Source organism: Terrapene carolina, unplaced genomic scaffold (genome assembly GCF_002925995.2).
Source record: "Terrapene carolina triunguis isolate 2854851 unplaced genomic scaffold, T_m_triunguis-2.0 Scaffold88, whole genome shotgun sequence".
Classification (NCBI taxonomy): Eukaryota; Metazoa; Chordata; order Testudines; family Emydidae; genus Terrapene; species Terrapene triunguis.
Window position 1 is genome coordinate 49529524 of NW_020664439.1, and position 16357 is coordinate 49545880.

A 16357-nucleotide genomic window follows, 5' to 3' on the forward strand; every position below is an offset into this window, starting at 1 on the left:
CGAATGAACAGATGGTAGCATCTTAGGGGCTTTCTGCAGTAAGAGCTAATCTCAATGATGTACCAAAACTATTTGGAAAGGAACGGATGCAAATGATTGGTTTAACTGTCGGAAATGTCATTATGGGCAACCGGAATACCACATATGGACAACTGGAACCCTAAAATAGGGCTCCCAGAATACCAGATATGAATAGAGGGCTGTGACTTGATCACACATGGTCCAGATACACTGTTCCATTCCATCCACATGCATGAGAGGTTGTCAAGCCAGCCGGTAGTTGGGACACCAAGGATAACCAAATGGCCGAAGCCTGACTACAAACAAGCCCCCTGTAATGATCTCCACTTTTTCTTTTATCTTAGCTGTTGCTTACAACTTTATGGAGACTGGTATGTCAACATTGGGGGATTGCTTAATGTGGAGCCTGCCTAAGGCTGTAAGCATGCATGATCCAGGGGCTGTTTCGTTATACAGATCTGGTTTTGTATAGTTATGCTTATGCTTGGATTTATTTGGATTTTAAGTACCATCTTCGTATTTTTATTTGTGTGCTCTACCAATCTCAACTCAGGGAAAGTTCTCATGTAGCCACCTGAGTAGAGAATCTATTAGTGACTTGTGCAGTTTGCACCCTAAACTCATCTAAGGCTACAGCAGGATCAGAGCAGTGCAGTCTCTTGCCTCCCCTCCCTCAGTGAGGAAGTGGCAGAGCAGGCTGAGCATCCTCGGGTGTTGTTCATTCCTTTACACTCTGATGTGTCTCCTTTGCGCTGAACTCAAACTCTCGGGTTCAGACCAACTCTTGCGGCTTGGCATATCCACTGTTGTTTTAAAAGCTAGATGCTTGTGCAAACCCATGGAAACATATCCAGAATGTGATGCTCCACCCAAGGGAGCTCTTCCCTGATCACAAAATAAATCACCAGCAATAGAATAGCCATCCTCACTCAGCCATCCTAGCCCTCCACTCAGGCACAGGACAAGAGCGTGGCCTTCCAGGGTGGTGCTTGGCAAACCTGGGCTCTATTGGACTGTCGGAAACCCCTTGCCAAAAGCACCCTCAACCAGGCATCTGAACCAGGTGGGGACTGTTAGCTGGAGCACAGCTGCCATGGGGTCCGGCCAGGAGGGTGTCAATCCCGCAGCTAGCCAAGTCCTGGAGAGGAGCTGAGTATGGGACTCCGTTCTAGCATTTAGGGCTGCGTTACTGTACAGCAATGGTCCCACACAGTATATCTGGGCGCTATAGGCTTTAGGGCTAACGCCGTAGCATGCTGTAGTATTTTTTTAAAGGGTTATGCTGAGCAATACAAACAAGAAATAGCCGTTTGGTGCAGACAGAGATCTTGGCCAAACGCTGCTCTCAGCCAGGCTGGGGTGAATTTGGAGTAAATCCATTAACATCGGTGTGACTGGTATGACAGAGGATTGGACTCGTAGGGTACAGCTACCCTGCAAACCCACCCATCCCCCCGCAGCCCCATGGCAACGAGTCTGAGCCCTGGTCACCTGACTTGGGCTTCCAGCACTCACGCTAGGGGGCTAACAATAGCCGCAGAGATGTGAGGGTTCGGGCTGGACCTTGTGCTCTGAGACCCTCCCACCTCGCCAGGTGTCAGAGCCTGGGCTCCAGCCTGAGCCTGAAAGTCTACACGGCTATTTTTAGCCTCACCGCTCGAGCCCTGTGAGCCCGAGTCAGTTGAGCCAGGCTCTGAGACTTGCTGCTGAGGGTCTCTTTTTGCAGTCTAGACGTGCCCTTAGCCTGGTCCAGCTACTGCGTTAGAGAAAAGCGCCGTGAAGAGTGAATTGACTGACCAGTCCTCAGCACAACAGCTCTCACTGGCCCGTTGCCATCTGCCTTGGTCTGGATGACCTCTGTTCCACAGAAAAGGACATGTCTTTTGTAATCCTCTGCGCAGCATGTTCTCCAGGGCCTGGAGTCCTCAGCCTGGGGCAAGTGGGTCTTTGTTACTGGAATGCTTTCCCCTAGAGGAGATCGGATTGCATTAAGGAAAGTGCAGTGCATTCCGAAACCTGTGTGCATCCCTTTGAAGCCTGCACAGTAACCATTTGTAGCATGTGTTGTGGTAAGCGGCAGCTAGCCCAAGTGGCGACAAACAAGTTTGGAAAATTATTATTATTTCTATCTCTGGCCCTCATCACTGTAGCATCTGAGCGTCTCACAATCTTCCATGTGTTTATCCGCTCACACCCCTGTGCGGCAGGGTGGGGCTGTTGGCCCATTGTACAGATGGGCACGGAGAGAATAGGTGACTTGCCCAAGGTCACACAAGTGAGTCCATGGCAGAGCAGGGAAGGGAACCTGGCTCTCCCAAGTCCCTTACAAGTGCCCTGACCACTGGAGCATCTATGCCTGCATGGATGTGTCCCTCTTGGGTGTGCATGGGGCTGCACAGGCAAATGAATAAGGGTCCATGTGAATAGTCCATGCTCAAGTCAGTGGGACAATGCCTGAGCCCTGACTCACCAAGGTAAATCTAAGACCTGATTTGTCCTTGCTCACTGAGGTCAATGATACTCCTCACGTGAGTAAGGATTTCAAGAATAGGCTTTCAATAGCTGCTCACCGTAAATGAAGACCTGAATTGATGCTACCAGCATCCAGCCTGTTGGCTCCCAGGTGTCTGGCTGTTTGGAACCTGACCCTGGAGTCACTAAGTTATTCCCTAGGGCAGTTTAAATATTTCATTACCCAAGACAAGGGGAAGCTTTTAGTCACATGCCTGTCTGCTAACAAATATCTTAGCTATGTCCAAGCAGAACGCACCCAGTGGGCTGCTGAGTATACCAGCTGCTTTGCATCCTAACCTGACACGGGTTTGGGGTGGGGAATGTCAGCAGGCTCCGTCAGTGCAGGAGTAGTCAGGCAGCTCAAACTCTCTGATCCCCTGTCCTCAAGTAAATCCTGTGAGTTCCTTGCCCTGCCCTGTGGGTCTTGCTGCTTATCTCCTCAACCATCACTGCAAAGTACAAGATTGTGCCTTGACAGTTTGCTCTTCAAAGACTTGCTCACTCAAAAAAAATGTCTTATGCAACAGTTGCAAAGCCACAGCTTTGTGATGTCTGTGATTTTAAGATGGGCCACGCACCATCCTTACCTGTCAGCATGCCTTCATTTACAACGCACCCACCGCTGATCAGGATGGCATCGCATGGCATAAGGGCTTTGCCCCCTGCCAAAGCCAGCAGGTCTCCTGGAACCAGATGGCATGACTCTAGCTCTTGGAAGCCTGCAGACAATGTGAGATGCAAACCTTTAGCGCTGATCTCTCGCGTAAGCAGAAAATAGTTCCAAGCACGCCCCTGACCAGACCAATTGCTCCTTGCTTTGTAATGTTTTGTAAGTACAGATGGGCATAGCTGCCAGTCTGTCTGCGCCCCTTCCTGGTCTCTCTCTGAGTGCACCCTCTCGGGTGTCTGGCCTGGAGCCTTTACCCATCCCAGGGTGGAATTCTGCCGTTCTCCCACTCTTAGACTGAGCCTGGGGCTACAGCACCATGGGTATCAGCTGCACTTATCCCACGGGTCTGACTGGGCTTGGCACCTGTGCTTTGGGAATCTGTGAGCAGTGGTGCACCATGGCCAGCCTGCTGTAACCAGTCTATTGTGGATGTACAGTCGGAACAAAGCTTTTAGAGAACAGGGACTGTAAAATAACAATCGGGGTACATGAATGCCTCTCCTACCTAAGATTTACCCTCCTCGATGGTAACCGAGGCAGGCCTAACTTCTTCAGACACCCCAGCGGGTGCCTGTGTCTTAGTCTGGTTCCCCCAAACAAATACCCCTCTCTTGAGGGAATGCCCTTTGGACCCTGCCTGGGTGTTCCTGGGCCTTTGCCTGTCCTGGCATTGTCTCTTACCCACTTCTCTGCAGACATTTGAGGTTATCTTGAGCAATTCTTTCCTTTCCTGCTTGTTTTTCCCGACAGACCCCATTAACCTAAACTCTGGGTTCTCAACTGTGGGGGTGCATCTGACTTTCAGGGGGAGCACGGCAAGCTGGGCTAAATTTGAGTGAGTGGCGTTGCAACCTGGTGCATGGGGTGGCAGCCCTGCTCGCTCCTGGGGGTTAGTGTTTGGACCTCCCAGAAGACGTGAGCCTCTAGAAAGGGTTTTCACAAGGGCAGGATGAGTATCCTGCTTGCTAACAGAAGGGGGGCTTCAAGTAAAAAAAACAAAACTAAGTGAGGGCATGATTTCAATCAAGGTTTAGAACCCCTGACCTAAACTAACGTCTCCTAAACATCCCAATAAGCCGAGCACCATGCAATATTCATAATTCTTACAGAACTCCAGATCTGTCACAGAAGGGTCTGAACAAGAATCCTGGAAGCAAACGCCCCCCCCACCCCCCACACATCTGGTGAAAGTTTGGATCTGGATCCAAACACGGAGACTGAGACTGATCTCCTCAATGGGTCCAAACAAGAACTTGGGATCCAAACACCCTGCCACTGAGCAATCTGAATCCAATCTTCCTCGCGTGGCCCTGTTTCTAATGGGAATGTTCAGCTGCAGAGGTTAGACGGGTGCCATTGAGGTACACGGTTGCTGTGGCAAAGACGACTCCGCTCCCCCATGCAATGGATTAGTTTTACCAAGGCAAGGCATGGCCATTTAAACCACACTCATGATACTGTACGTATGAGATTGGTGCATGAGAACACACGTCAGCGTTCTTAGTGAGGTGAGCCAATAGACTGGAGTGAGATGAAAGGGAAAACCGTCCCAGAAGGAATTTTAAGAGGTCAGTTGTTGCCCTACTTACTCTCAATGCTGACATGAGCTGCTGTAACATTGGAACTGAAAACAAAAGAAACAGAAAAACGGAACAGGACGCACCTTCGTCTTTCCTGCACACAGTGACCCTGACACTGTTATGCGACTCCACCAGCCTGTGCAGTTTCATAGATTGCTGCAAATCGGGGGCGGGGGGAGGGGAGAGACAGAATGAAGTGTTGAGTGTTAACAGCTGTACAAAGAAAGGCATTATGTCATTCAGTAACTAACTCTTACTCTTGTTTGTATTGCTGTGTCTACCAGAGCCTCAGTCAGGACGGACTGTGCTAGGAGCTGTATAAATTTATAGGAAGATAGCGTCTGCAACGTGCGGACAGTAACATCTAATTTTAGACAAGGTGTAACACATGGGTGTAGCAAACCACAAGCTGGAATGTGGAAGGGAGGATGAGGGTAGATTGTTAGATGATTAGTCTTGCCAGGGGTATTAACTAATAGTTCCAAGATACAGCAATGTTTATATATCTTTTCTAAAGGCTGGGATCTCCAAAGGAGCCTTATCCCAGCCATATATCAAGCAGCTCCCATTGAGAGACAGCCTTCCTGGTACAATCACTTCGACAATGTAAACGTCTCAGATTCTATAGCTTTTCCTCGTGCTGCTTTGTTCATGACTGAGAGGACAGAGCCAGAATCTTCCCAAACTAAAGGAATCTACAGACCCTTGGCAATGTCTAACCATTACGTTATCATTGTCCTTATCTTGATGCCATCGTCCACACCACGCTCAGGGATAAGGAGGAGAATTTACTCCATAATTTAGCACTTGTTTAAGCAAAAGGAAAATCGCATTTACGGACCAAGTGCCAGTGATCTATTGTACCCTGTGAAAAGGCGATCTTCTCTCTAGTGTACCTTCCTCTCCTGCAGAGTCCACTCCCTGAGCGGGATTTGGGGACAATCAGAGCTCGACCCCAGAGAACCGATTCCAGGTTCTGCAATGAGCCTGCTGCATGCTGGGGCAAGACTTCAGGACCTTTGCTGGGGGTGGGTGGATACACCTGCAGTGCAGACATGGTCAGAAGCTCCCAGTTATGTACCTCAGTATTGAAACTTGGGGCTGTGGTTCCAGGAGCTTTCAGTCACTGGGGCCACAACAACGGCACTGATTCAACCTAGTTTTATTACTGAATAGTGACTGAAACTGTAACAGTGCTGGCCTGCCTCCAATGTGAGGAACTAGCTGTTTGTTCTGTACCAGGCTGTGTGTAACATGCAATGTTCTCTGAGCTGGCTGGCTGGCAGCAGCAGTAACCCTTTCCCTTCTCCGCGGGGCAGGGGCTCTCACCTTTCTGAGATCATACACGGTTAAGGCGATCGAAAGGAGGGACATGATTATGATAGCAATGGCATACTCCTTATAATCTTCCGCGAACCACAGACACACACTGAAGAGTTGGAACACGTAAAATGGATTTAAGACCTGTTTGGAGACAGAACAGTAGCGTAGGATTGCCAAGGTGTCTGGTTTCCGACTGGAATGCCCAGTCGAAAAGGGCTGTGAAAAATCCGGTCGGCGGTGCTGTGGCCAGCAGGTCCAGCTCCTAGGCGGGGGAAGGAGGCCACAGGGCTGCCCCTACCCTGAGCACTGGCTCCCCTGCACCCCAACCCCCTGCCCCAGCCCAGAGCCCCCTACCACACCCTGAACCCCTCATCCCTGGCCCCACCCCAGAGCCCACCCCCCCACTCCAGAGCCCGTACCCCTCCTGCACCTCAATACCCTGCCTCAACCCACAGCCCCCTACTGCACTCCAAATCCCTTGGCCCCACCCCCTTGAGCCTGGAGCCCCCTCTTGCACCCCAAGCCCCTCATCCCTGGCCCCACCCCAGAGCTCGCACACCCAGCCAAATCCCTCACTCCCTCCACCCCTCCCCGCATCCCAGCCCCCGGCCCACTGAAAGTGAGTGAGGGTGGGGGAAGCGAGCCACGGAGGGAAGGGAAATGTAGTGAGAGTGGGGCAGGGCCTCGGGGAAGGGGTGGGGCAGGAGGCGGGGCCTCGGGAAAGGGACAGGGCTAGGGTGTTTGGTTTTGTGCAATGAGAAAGTTGGCAACCCTACAGTAGCGGGGAGTTAAGAAGCCATATTTATCCTGCTCGGTTATATTCAGCTGGCTCAATCCAGTTAGAGATGGGCCTAAATCAAAGCCCTAGATCCAATCTCCCGTGCTAGCTTTGATAGCGCTGGCTGCAACCTACGCAGCCTGGGCCCATCTCTGTTAGCTGGATCCGAGCTGGAACGCTGGATCCAAACCCCTTTGATCAGTGGGGAAGTAAGTTTGGATGTGAAGGTCTTAGCTCAAGCCGGTTTCTCTAAGAGAAGTGGAGCAGAGAAGGTTCAGACTGTGGAACGAGGGTGGAGTCACACAGGCCATGTTGTGCTGGCAGGAGGAACCAGCCTCCCAGCTGGTGCAGCTGGATTTATTTGACCAGATAACTAAACTTTTTGTCAGTGAAAAGATTACTTTTGTGGTTAATGATACATTCCTTGTGGAGCATCCTAGATGTGCACAGCCCTTCGCAAGACAAAGGGTCTGTAGTGCCGGCCCAGGACGCAGACACCGACAAAACCCAAAGCAGGGGTCCGGCCTGGAAGGGGGTGGAGGGCGGGATGGTGAGGGGATCAGTGTGTGACAGTTACCTGGAAGGGTTTTAAGATGGAATTTGGAGCAGAGGGAGCATGCTGAGTGGAGTGTGAGCCAAATGCCAAACAACCCATGTGCCATATGTCTGCTCTTCATGTCCAAATAGCCCCCAGAATAAAAGCAATGGAAATGCAGTTTACCTCTTTGATGAGTAGTTTCCAAATAGGGACAACCTGAATATCAATGGCATTTGGCCCACATATTAGCCTCCTGCATGGGGTAAGGATGGAGCGCTATTAAAGGAAAATCTGGCTTTCTCACTCATTTAACTGTGTGCCCTGACAATGCGACTCAAGCAGCTGCAGCTCCCACCTCCAGTGAGAGTTAGTTCTGATCTCATTTTAAAACATAAACACACAAGGCTGCAAAAACCTTGGCTCCAAAGAGAAAGAGACAAGATGTGATGTTTTCCATGTGCTAGTTGCATAGATGCGTCAGTTCTGTGGCAGATAGAAGCACAGACCCAGGATATCATAATTGTTTATGCACTATTGTGTACACAACTGTGAGTGCACACTTTGCACACCCAATCAATATACTGCACAAATAGCTGAAGAAACTGCACGAGCTAATCGGCAGTAAGATATAAACATGGCCAGTTGCAAGTGCAGTCATCGCAGTTGTGCATGCAATCATAAGTAAGTGCACAAATGATATGCCCACATTTTTGCACATCCAGTTGGATGCACACAATTATAAACATCTATACCATAGATGTTAGTGTCAGAAAAGCTCTCTCCATCCATAAGAACTACATGCACAGCTCATCGGCACAATATGGCCTTAAAGAAACAAATGTTTCTCTCATGCAAAAATCCCACATAACTAGTATCAAAAAATTCCATACCTAAAACTAAACGTTTTAAATACAAATCTCACTGTATTAGAGGAACAAGATGGGCGAGGTCTCTCTCACCAACAGAAGTTGGTCCAATAAAAGATATTACCTGACCCACCTTGTCTCTTTAATATCCTGGGTCTGACATGGCTACAACTACACTGCAAATCTCTCTGTATATAATTTAGAGCATTCTGAATGCAAGACTGAATGTGAACTCAGTTTACGAGTTGGATTATTTGCAATATACAAACAAATGAATGCAAAAAATTATTTATTTATTTTGCATTTGTACTGTAGAAACACTTAAAGACTCCAGTCAGGGCCAGGACCCTATTTTCCAGAAATGCATTAATTTACAGGAATAAACTCTCTAGTTAGAACTCGTTAATTTCTAACAATAATTTATTTACACTGAGCTCTGCTGAGGGAGCTCCACTAGAAGCTAATCTGTGCTGTTTTATGGAGACTTTACTTTTGTTCTTATTTTGGAGTAAGAGAAACAGCAAACTAATTCAGACCGGAAGGCTATGGTAACTTTTTGAATGGAAACACATAACAGTGATAAACATTCAGGGACACATTTCCAAAAGTTTCAGTAGGCAACTGAGCCCATCCTCTAGTTGTCTGTATATAATTTTTCATGTAAAATCATTTTCATGTACAGTCCTGCATGCACTTACATCTGTGTGCACAAATAGTACAAGCAAAATTACACTCACCAGTAGTGGTGTAAATACAATTGCACTGTGCAAAATTATCAGTCACATTCAGACAATTGCCCCTTTAAGGACCAGTGTTTATAAAAGAGGACAGCACCTAGCACGTGAAAATCTGGTCCTAAACATCTACTTAAATCCATAGTACTAACTACTCAGGACATGTTGCAGTGTTACCTGATCTCCAGTTCCGCACGTCGCAAACCAGAACCAAATTTGGCATGTATATCTGAACAAGTGTGACTGTCTTCTAGGGACCTAGAAGCCAGAGGAAAAGTTTTCCTGATGATGTCATTCCAAAAGAGGTTCCATTTCCTTCGAGAACTTTGTACGCAGCAGGTTAACTCACCCAACTTTCTGGAACTGTTGTTCAGGGTTGTTCCAAATATACCGGATTTTCTGCACTTGGATGCATCTTACCTGCCAAACCAAAGAACAACAGAAGCATTTGCAAGGTATGGAACAAAAACATTCTCACTTTATAGTTTATAGTTCACTCTATTTATAGTTCTATAAATAGAGGGAAGCTGAACGCAAGCAAGACTGATCATGCTGGTGGGGCGCGGGCAAGGAAAGCACTTGGAGGTGTTTGCAGCCACATTGCAGTCTCCTTTGGTTGAAGATACACACCGACAATTGTTCAATTTAGCCCGGAGTTTAGGAGCACTCCTGAAGTTCTCACTAACACTGAGCATTCTCATGTGCACCACCAGGCTGCCACTTATGGCTGGCTAGATGCTTCTGTCCCTCCTGATGGACAATAACCCAGCTTCAGAGACACAAACTTTTCTCACTTCCTGGCTGGACTACGGCAATGCAATGTACCTACCAGGGCCGGCCCACAACATTTTGGCACCTGAGGTGGGGAGCTCAAATGACGCCTCTGTGTCCCCTTGCTTGGGCCGAAACTTTGAAAGGTCTCAATTCTGCCTTCTTCCTGTTCTACTCCTCTCATGTTACTGCTCTGCTACCTAATCCAATAAAGGAGAACTAACAACTTAAAATGCCTTGTTCAAAAATGTTAAGTAACACTTAACTTTCAAACGCCTGAACAGCAAATGTAACTTTTCTTGTCTGCATAGTAAATACTGGCATTTTTATCTGTTTGAATAATCAAAGTGGGGCTTTCCGTGCCTTCTGGGTTGCAAAGATTTGAACTGCTTCCTGAAGGTCCACAGTCTGGGCCAGCTCATGCTCTGTTGAGATGGCTGCAAGGCCGACCAGCCTCTCCTGTGTCATTGTGGAGCGTAGATGTGTATTTATTAAATTCAGCTTGGAGAAGCTGCGTTCTCCACTGGCAACTATTACAGGCTCCTCCTCCTTTCTCTCCCTGCAGCTCCGGCTGCTTTCTGTTATTCCCTCTCACCTCTTCTCCTGCCTGCCTGTTATGTCTCTTGTGCCCTCCTTCCCCCAGCACAGCCCTCCACCCTCTCTGTGCATCTAGAGCAGAGAGAATACATAGGCACCAGCAGCAGACACAATTTTCGATACTCTGGGTCCTAGTGGCGCCCCCCACAGTCTGGCACCTGAGGCGGCCGCCTCAATTCGCCTCATGGTAAGGCCAGCCCTGGTACCTACCTATGGAGCCATCAGCCACCTGGAAATTCTAACTGGTACAGAGTGCAGTATCCTGTTGCCTCAGCTCCGTGAGCATCAGACCTATGCCCTCATTGCACTGGCTTGCCGTAGAATACCAAGTCACATTCAAGGCCATTTGCTTTAATGAGAAGTGTGGAGGGAAAACTCTGCTCATGTGTTCTCTGATTTACCCTCTTAAGGCCCGGCCCCATGAGACGTTGCACACTTGAATGGGAGAGAAAAGGTCTCAGCTCCTTGCAGGATCAACCTGTAACATTACAATAACTCTCCATTGCAATCAATAGTTTAGAAGGCACAGGGATTTTGTACTGGCTTTTAGGAAGGGGCCTGTGACCTGGGATTAGAGGATTATGCTATTTGCTCTTGGCCGCTTTGAAAACTTGTTTGTCTACTTAAATGTTTTGACGGATATGAAAGATTTGCTTAAGGCGCTGTTATTTGAGGGCTAGGGGGGTTTAAAACATGATTAATTCCATCCCCTGAAGAATGTTATGAGTCACTTTCCACTTTCACACTATGCCTGTAGATTGAAGTAACTGGCACTAAATTTACATATGGATGTTTATATATTCCCAGGAGAAAAAAAGCTTTGTTCAAACCCAGTTAAGGTTGTAAAACTGTACCAGTAGCTTCGGCTAGAAACCTTATTGGAAATATCAAAATATATGCTAACAAGTTGGGAATGTAGTTACTGAAGATGCATATAACATCTGCATGGGGTCCCAGCCCTGTGGCCTAGTGGCTAGGGGAAAAGGCTGGCAATCAAGATACCTGGACTTCTAGTCTCAGGGATTACACTGATTTACTGTGTGACCTTGGGCATGTCATTTAATTTCTCAATGTGATACTTGCCCTATCTGTAAAATGGGGATAATGGCGCTTACACACATCTATAGAGGGCTTTGAGATCTCTTCAAATCACTAACTCACCTACCATCTCCCCAGCCCTTGGCTTGGATCTCCAAACTGTGTTTGAACTGTTTGCAGAGGGAAGGAAGGATAAGGTCTTAGCAGGGGCAGTCGGGTGTGTCATATCCTACCTCGGAATAACGGTTGCAAAATGCAATTTGGTGCAGCCAAAGGCAAAAAACGAAAATGTTTTCCAGAGCCAGGGACAGAGCTCAGCCATCCTGAGGAGGGATGGAATAGCAGCACCGAGCCAGGGAGGAGACCAGGAACTCTCCAATTTCAGGCACCCTTCAATCTTCTCAGCTAGTGCCGTACACTGGACCAGTGATTCTCAGCCTGTGGACCACCAGCTGAAGTCTGGGGTGAAGCGGGTCAGGATCCTGCTCCCACTCCCTGTTTTCACTGTGCTGTGAAAGCGCAGCTGCCCAGTCACTTACAGCCAGTTTCTCCTCTGATGCCAGGAGCAGCCCATAAACCAGTCTGTTAATCCCTGTGCCAGGGCTGCGTTTCCACTTGTGGGGCGCCTACAGCAAGATGCTTCTTGGAGGGTTCTCCACCCCATCTCTTCCCTCCTTCCTCCCCCCCTCCTTTGTAATACTGATGCAGCGCCTCCCTCAGAAGGAATGACAGGGCAGGAATGGCCTTCCCCCCAGAGAGTGAGGGAGAGGGCCTGGCTGACAGGTCTTTTCCCAGAGAAGGCCAGTAGAGTACCCTGATCTTCACCCAGCTAGCTCTACCTGTTGACCATGGCACTTATGCAGATGCAGGCTTCTTAATTCCATGTTCAATTCAGGCACGTCTCACAAACAGATTTCAACCTGTCACCTCCCGCACACACATTTTTATTTATTTGTTTGTTTGTTTGTTTTGCATGTCCCCAAAGCAGTCTCTGATTAGTGCAAAGGATTCTGGGGCACGTCTCAGGTGGCCCACATGCAAGTCTTTGCACGTGGAGTCATCATAAGACCATGTTAACTCCTGTTATATGAACCATGTTTTAAAGTCACTTACTTTTAAATCTGGTTTCATTATGGCTTTGTTTATGATGGAGTTTTCATCAGCAATGATTGGATAATCTGATCTAAACTTGTTCAGTGCAGACACAGAGATCCACATCACCTTCTTCCGGGAATAAATCTGAAATTCATCCTAGAGAAACGGAAACAAGAAGCCATCATGAATTTGCACGAAGAAATCCTGCACATAGGTGAGGTCCCGAAAGCATGTTTATTACAGTCCCTTAGAGAATGATAACACTGACCAGTAATGGGCCTGCTCCTCAACTGCTTTAAATCCACATAGCTCCATTGTCCTCAGTGAAACTATGCTGATTTACACCAGCCGAAGATCTGGCCCAGAAATGAAACATGCAGCATGAAAGGTGGGATTTCACTCTTCATTGTCTACGGCTTTATTAACAAGAGCAAAGGTGAAAGAAGGGTTTAGAATGTATAGGACTTGCATTTGTTTTTCACACATGTTTTTGTTTTTCATCTCTTTGAGCATCTGATGCTGGTGAGCAGAATGCTTTCCGACATTTATATCTGATGGGCATTTCCGAGTTGATAGACAATGCCGTGGCAGTCATGCACTGCCACAGACGTTCCCAGGGAATGGAGTCCCCTTCCTACCCCTGTGCTCTTCATGGGCTTTCTAAGCAAAACAATCCCCCCCCTCCAGAAATAAAGTAACGCCGTGCAGTGCTCCTGTTCCCTGTCTGAGCGGGGGAGTCATGGATCAAAGGGAGGTGGAAGGGAAGGCATGTATTCCAGAAATCCCAGGTTGTAGAAGAGCAGCCACTGCCCCCCTGGGGCTGGACCCATGAAAGTGTGGCTCTCGCGTCCTTGCCCTGGGTTCCCCCTTGGGGACCACAGGGGGTTATTTGGATCAGTTGTGGAGACCCCTCTTTTGTACACAGGGGGTGCAGAGACCCTCCTTCGTGGCCATTCTGCCCACTCACCATGCGGCCCGGTTGCAGGGCTGAAGTGGAATGGAGGGCGTTGGGCAACATAAAGCACATCATGCTGTCGGCCACGGATTCTCGACCTGAGGATTGCGATCACCCTGCCCTTCCCATAGTGCTAAATGGAAGGTGGTTCTCAGCTAGGTGGGAGGGAGGCTCGAAGTAGGATGGGGAGGGGATGGAGAAGGCTGAGTACCACTCCTGTAAGCAAAGATGGAGGAGTAACGGTGACATCCTCCAGCAACCTCAAAATGTAGATAATAAATGATCTAGAAAATAGTAGTAACCTAAAGTAACGGAAGGTGAGCAAATATCAGTGTCCAAAGCATCTGCAGTATTACACGATAGCAACAACTCGGGCATTCAAATCACATGGGAATACAAACCGTGTTGTTTGCATAGAAATCTGTCCTCCCTGCAACACGTAGTTAAGATTCAGAACCAGGTGAATAACATTAATAGAAAGCCAGTTTCTTCATTAAAATTAGAAAAAAAACAACAAAAAGAATAAAACGTTATGACCCTTTCATCTCTGTCGATGAAGCTAATAAGCCAGCCCTGCGGTTGAGCTAGGAGGCAGAAGAGAAGGGCTCACAGTGTGTCCAGAATTGAAACATCTTTTAATAACCAATGTGTCAGCTAACCAGCCTCTGTGATGATGAGCTGTAAACCTGTCACAGTAAAGCTGATGATGAATTATGAGTGCTGATTGGATAAGCTGAAGAAGAGAAATCCCCCTTCCCATCCAATGACAGTTATCTAATCAGATAAACACTAAAACACAAAAGTGCCGTTTTGATGCAAAGAACCCAGGAAGGAGCTTTTAAACTGTCTGCTGCCCAAAGCACACTTTGACAGAGGCCCCTGATAACAAGAATGTTAGATATTATTCAGTCCTTGTCTAATTACATAAAGGCTCATTTAGAATCTCATTTGTTTGGAAAGTACTTGGCATGGCAAATCCATTTAAAATGACACATGAGAACGGGTAATTACAAATGCAAGATGAGCTCGGGATTAAAAAGGCAAGATTAGACCTAAAATGCTTTTTTGATTGGGACAGACTCAGGGGCTTTTATGGAGCAAAGTGTGTTTCATGGAGAAACAGTCAATAGACGACCTCCTTGATTTTCAAAAATGGGCGTATGCAACTGCATGCCTCTGTGGTCGCTTCCTATGTGCAAACAAACCCTGTGATTGTACATGGCAAATCAAGCGGTGTGGCCAGTCACACATCTGACTGCTCCTTGGGCCATTGTTTGGGAACTTTTGAAATAGAGTAAATCCAAGTTTTCAAACCTCAAAAGAATATTCAGGCTCAATTTTAATTCGGAGTGAAGTTTTGAGTTGTTTCTTGTTGGTTATTGGTGGCATGCGTGACACAAAGTTGGGGGTAATGGGGACAATGCAGTTCCCAGTGGACAAGAATCTGCATAATTAAACCTCCATTTTAACAGCCTGGATGGCCCTCTCAGCAGGGGGAGCAAGGACTGACTGGACATGGCGTATGAGCTCCCCTTTCACCCCTAGAGATGGTCCCTTTGTGTCAGAGTTGAGGCACGTTGGCAGGCAGCAATATGGAGCCACAGCTACACCTGTGCTGTGGGTAACCTGGGGATTTCAGTCTCCAGTTCCGTCAGCTCAGCACTCTTGAGATCTGAGAGAGGTTTTGAGCGGCCACAACTCCACCCAAACTCCATCACGAACATCAGTGGGGAGGGACAGACCCACATGGAGGCTGAGGTGGGGAGGAGTAGGCATCTTGGACACCATCCAAAGAGAAGACAGATAAAAGACAGCTTAGATTCCCTAGCAAATGCCACAGTCATGGAATCACAGGATCCATGGGGCCTCTCCCCACAATATTGTGAACCATGCTATCCACTTGGCTGATGCCCTCTACTCCACATGCATTGTATGTATATTGTAAAGCACTTTGAAATGAAAGTTCCCAACTGTACATTGTTGTTGTTGTTGTGTTTATTATTTTATTAAGCATCGGCAGTGTAAGAGATCCAGGTTACATGGGTTCCCTCTACTTCCTATTAGCTATGTGCTAGCAAGTAATTTACAAAGGAAAGTGGGCACCTACTGTTGTTCTGAGCAATATGACGTCTGCTTCTTGCAAGCTGCAGGGGATGGAGTTTGCCCACACATCCCACGCTGGTTTCCAGTAAAATACAAGCCGGAGAACCCCGCAGGACAGAATGTACCCAGCAATGCACATGGCTTTCCGGCAGCCCTGGGTTTTGTAGCCAAATATCTCCTGTTGAGCAAAGAAAAAGAAAAGGTAATGAGAAGCATTTTATTTAAAGAACTGTTGAGAACACAACATTATCCTTTCATCCAGAACTCTGTGAACGCCCTCAGGGTTAAAAGGTGGTGACTGGTGTTGTGCTGTGAAACTCCCAGCCACAAAAGACTCACCTGGTTCCATTATAGCAGGGGTCGGCAACCTATGGCACGCGTGCCGAAGACGGCACGCAAGCCGATTTTTAATGGCACGCTGCTGCCTGCCGAGGTCCCGCTCAGCCCGCTGCCGAACCCCGTGCCATTAAAAATCCTGCCCGACTTAGCCCGCTCTTCTCCACCCCCCACCTACCGCTCTCTCTGGCGGGGGCAGGGGGCAGAAGCAAGCTTGTTCCTGCCAGCTGCTGCTGTAGGGCAGCCTTCGCCGGCAGCCAAGCTTCCCCCCTCCCCCGCCTCTTCCCCCAGCGTGCTGCGTGGAGCCCCGTCTCGTCTCCCTCCCTGACGCTGATGGCCCTTGCGAGGGAGGGGGGAAGAGCAGCCCCAGCGCCCTCGCTGCTCAGACCGGCAAGGAGGCGGGGAAGGGAGGCAGGAGCGGAGCCTTGGGGAAGGGGG

General features: G+C 48.3%; 1 protein-coding gene across 1 annotated transcript in view; it reads right to left on the reverse strand.

Annotated features, from left to right (window-relative positions):
* LOC112119735 (probable cation-transporting ATPase 13A4) overlaps nucleotides 1-16357 on the reverse strand; it is a 65403-nt gene that overhangs the window by 34409 nt on the left and 14637 nt on the right. The window contains exons 2-10 of the mRNA XM_024218523.2: nucleotides 15588-15761; nucleotides 12544-12681; nucleotides 9374-9444; nucleotides 9202-9282; nucleotides 7608-7677; nucleotides 6115-6249; nucleotides 4869-4941; nucleotides 3123-3254; nucleotides 1819-1989 (exon numbers count right to left, since the gene is read on the reverse strand). Coding sequence (XP_024074291.1) covers nucleotides 1819-1989; nucleotides 3123-3254; nucleotides 4869-4941; nucleotides 6115-6249; nucleotides 7608-7677; nucleotides 9202-9282; nucleotides 9374-9444; nucleotides 12544-12681; nucleotides 15588-15761 — 1045 coding nt within the window. The remainder of the gene's footprint in view (nucleotides 1-1818; nucleotides 1990-3122; nucleotides 3255-4868; nucleotides 4942-6114; nucleotides 6250-7607; nucleotides 7678-9201; nucleotides 9283-9373; nucleotides 9445-12543; nucleotides 12682-15587; nucleotides 15762-16357) is intronic.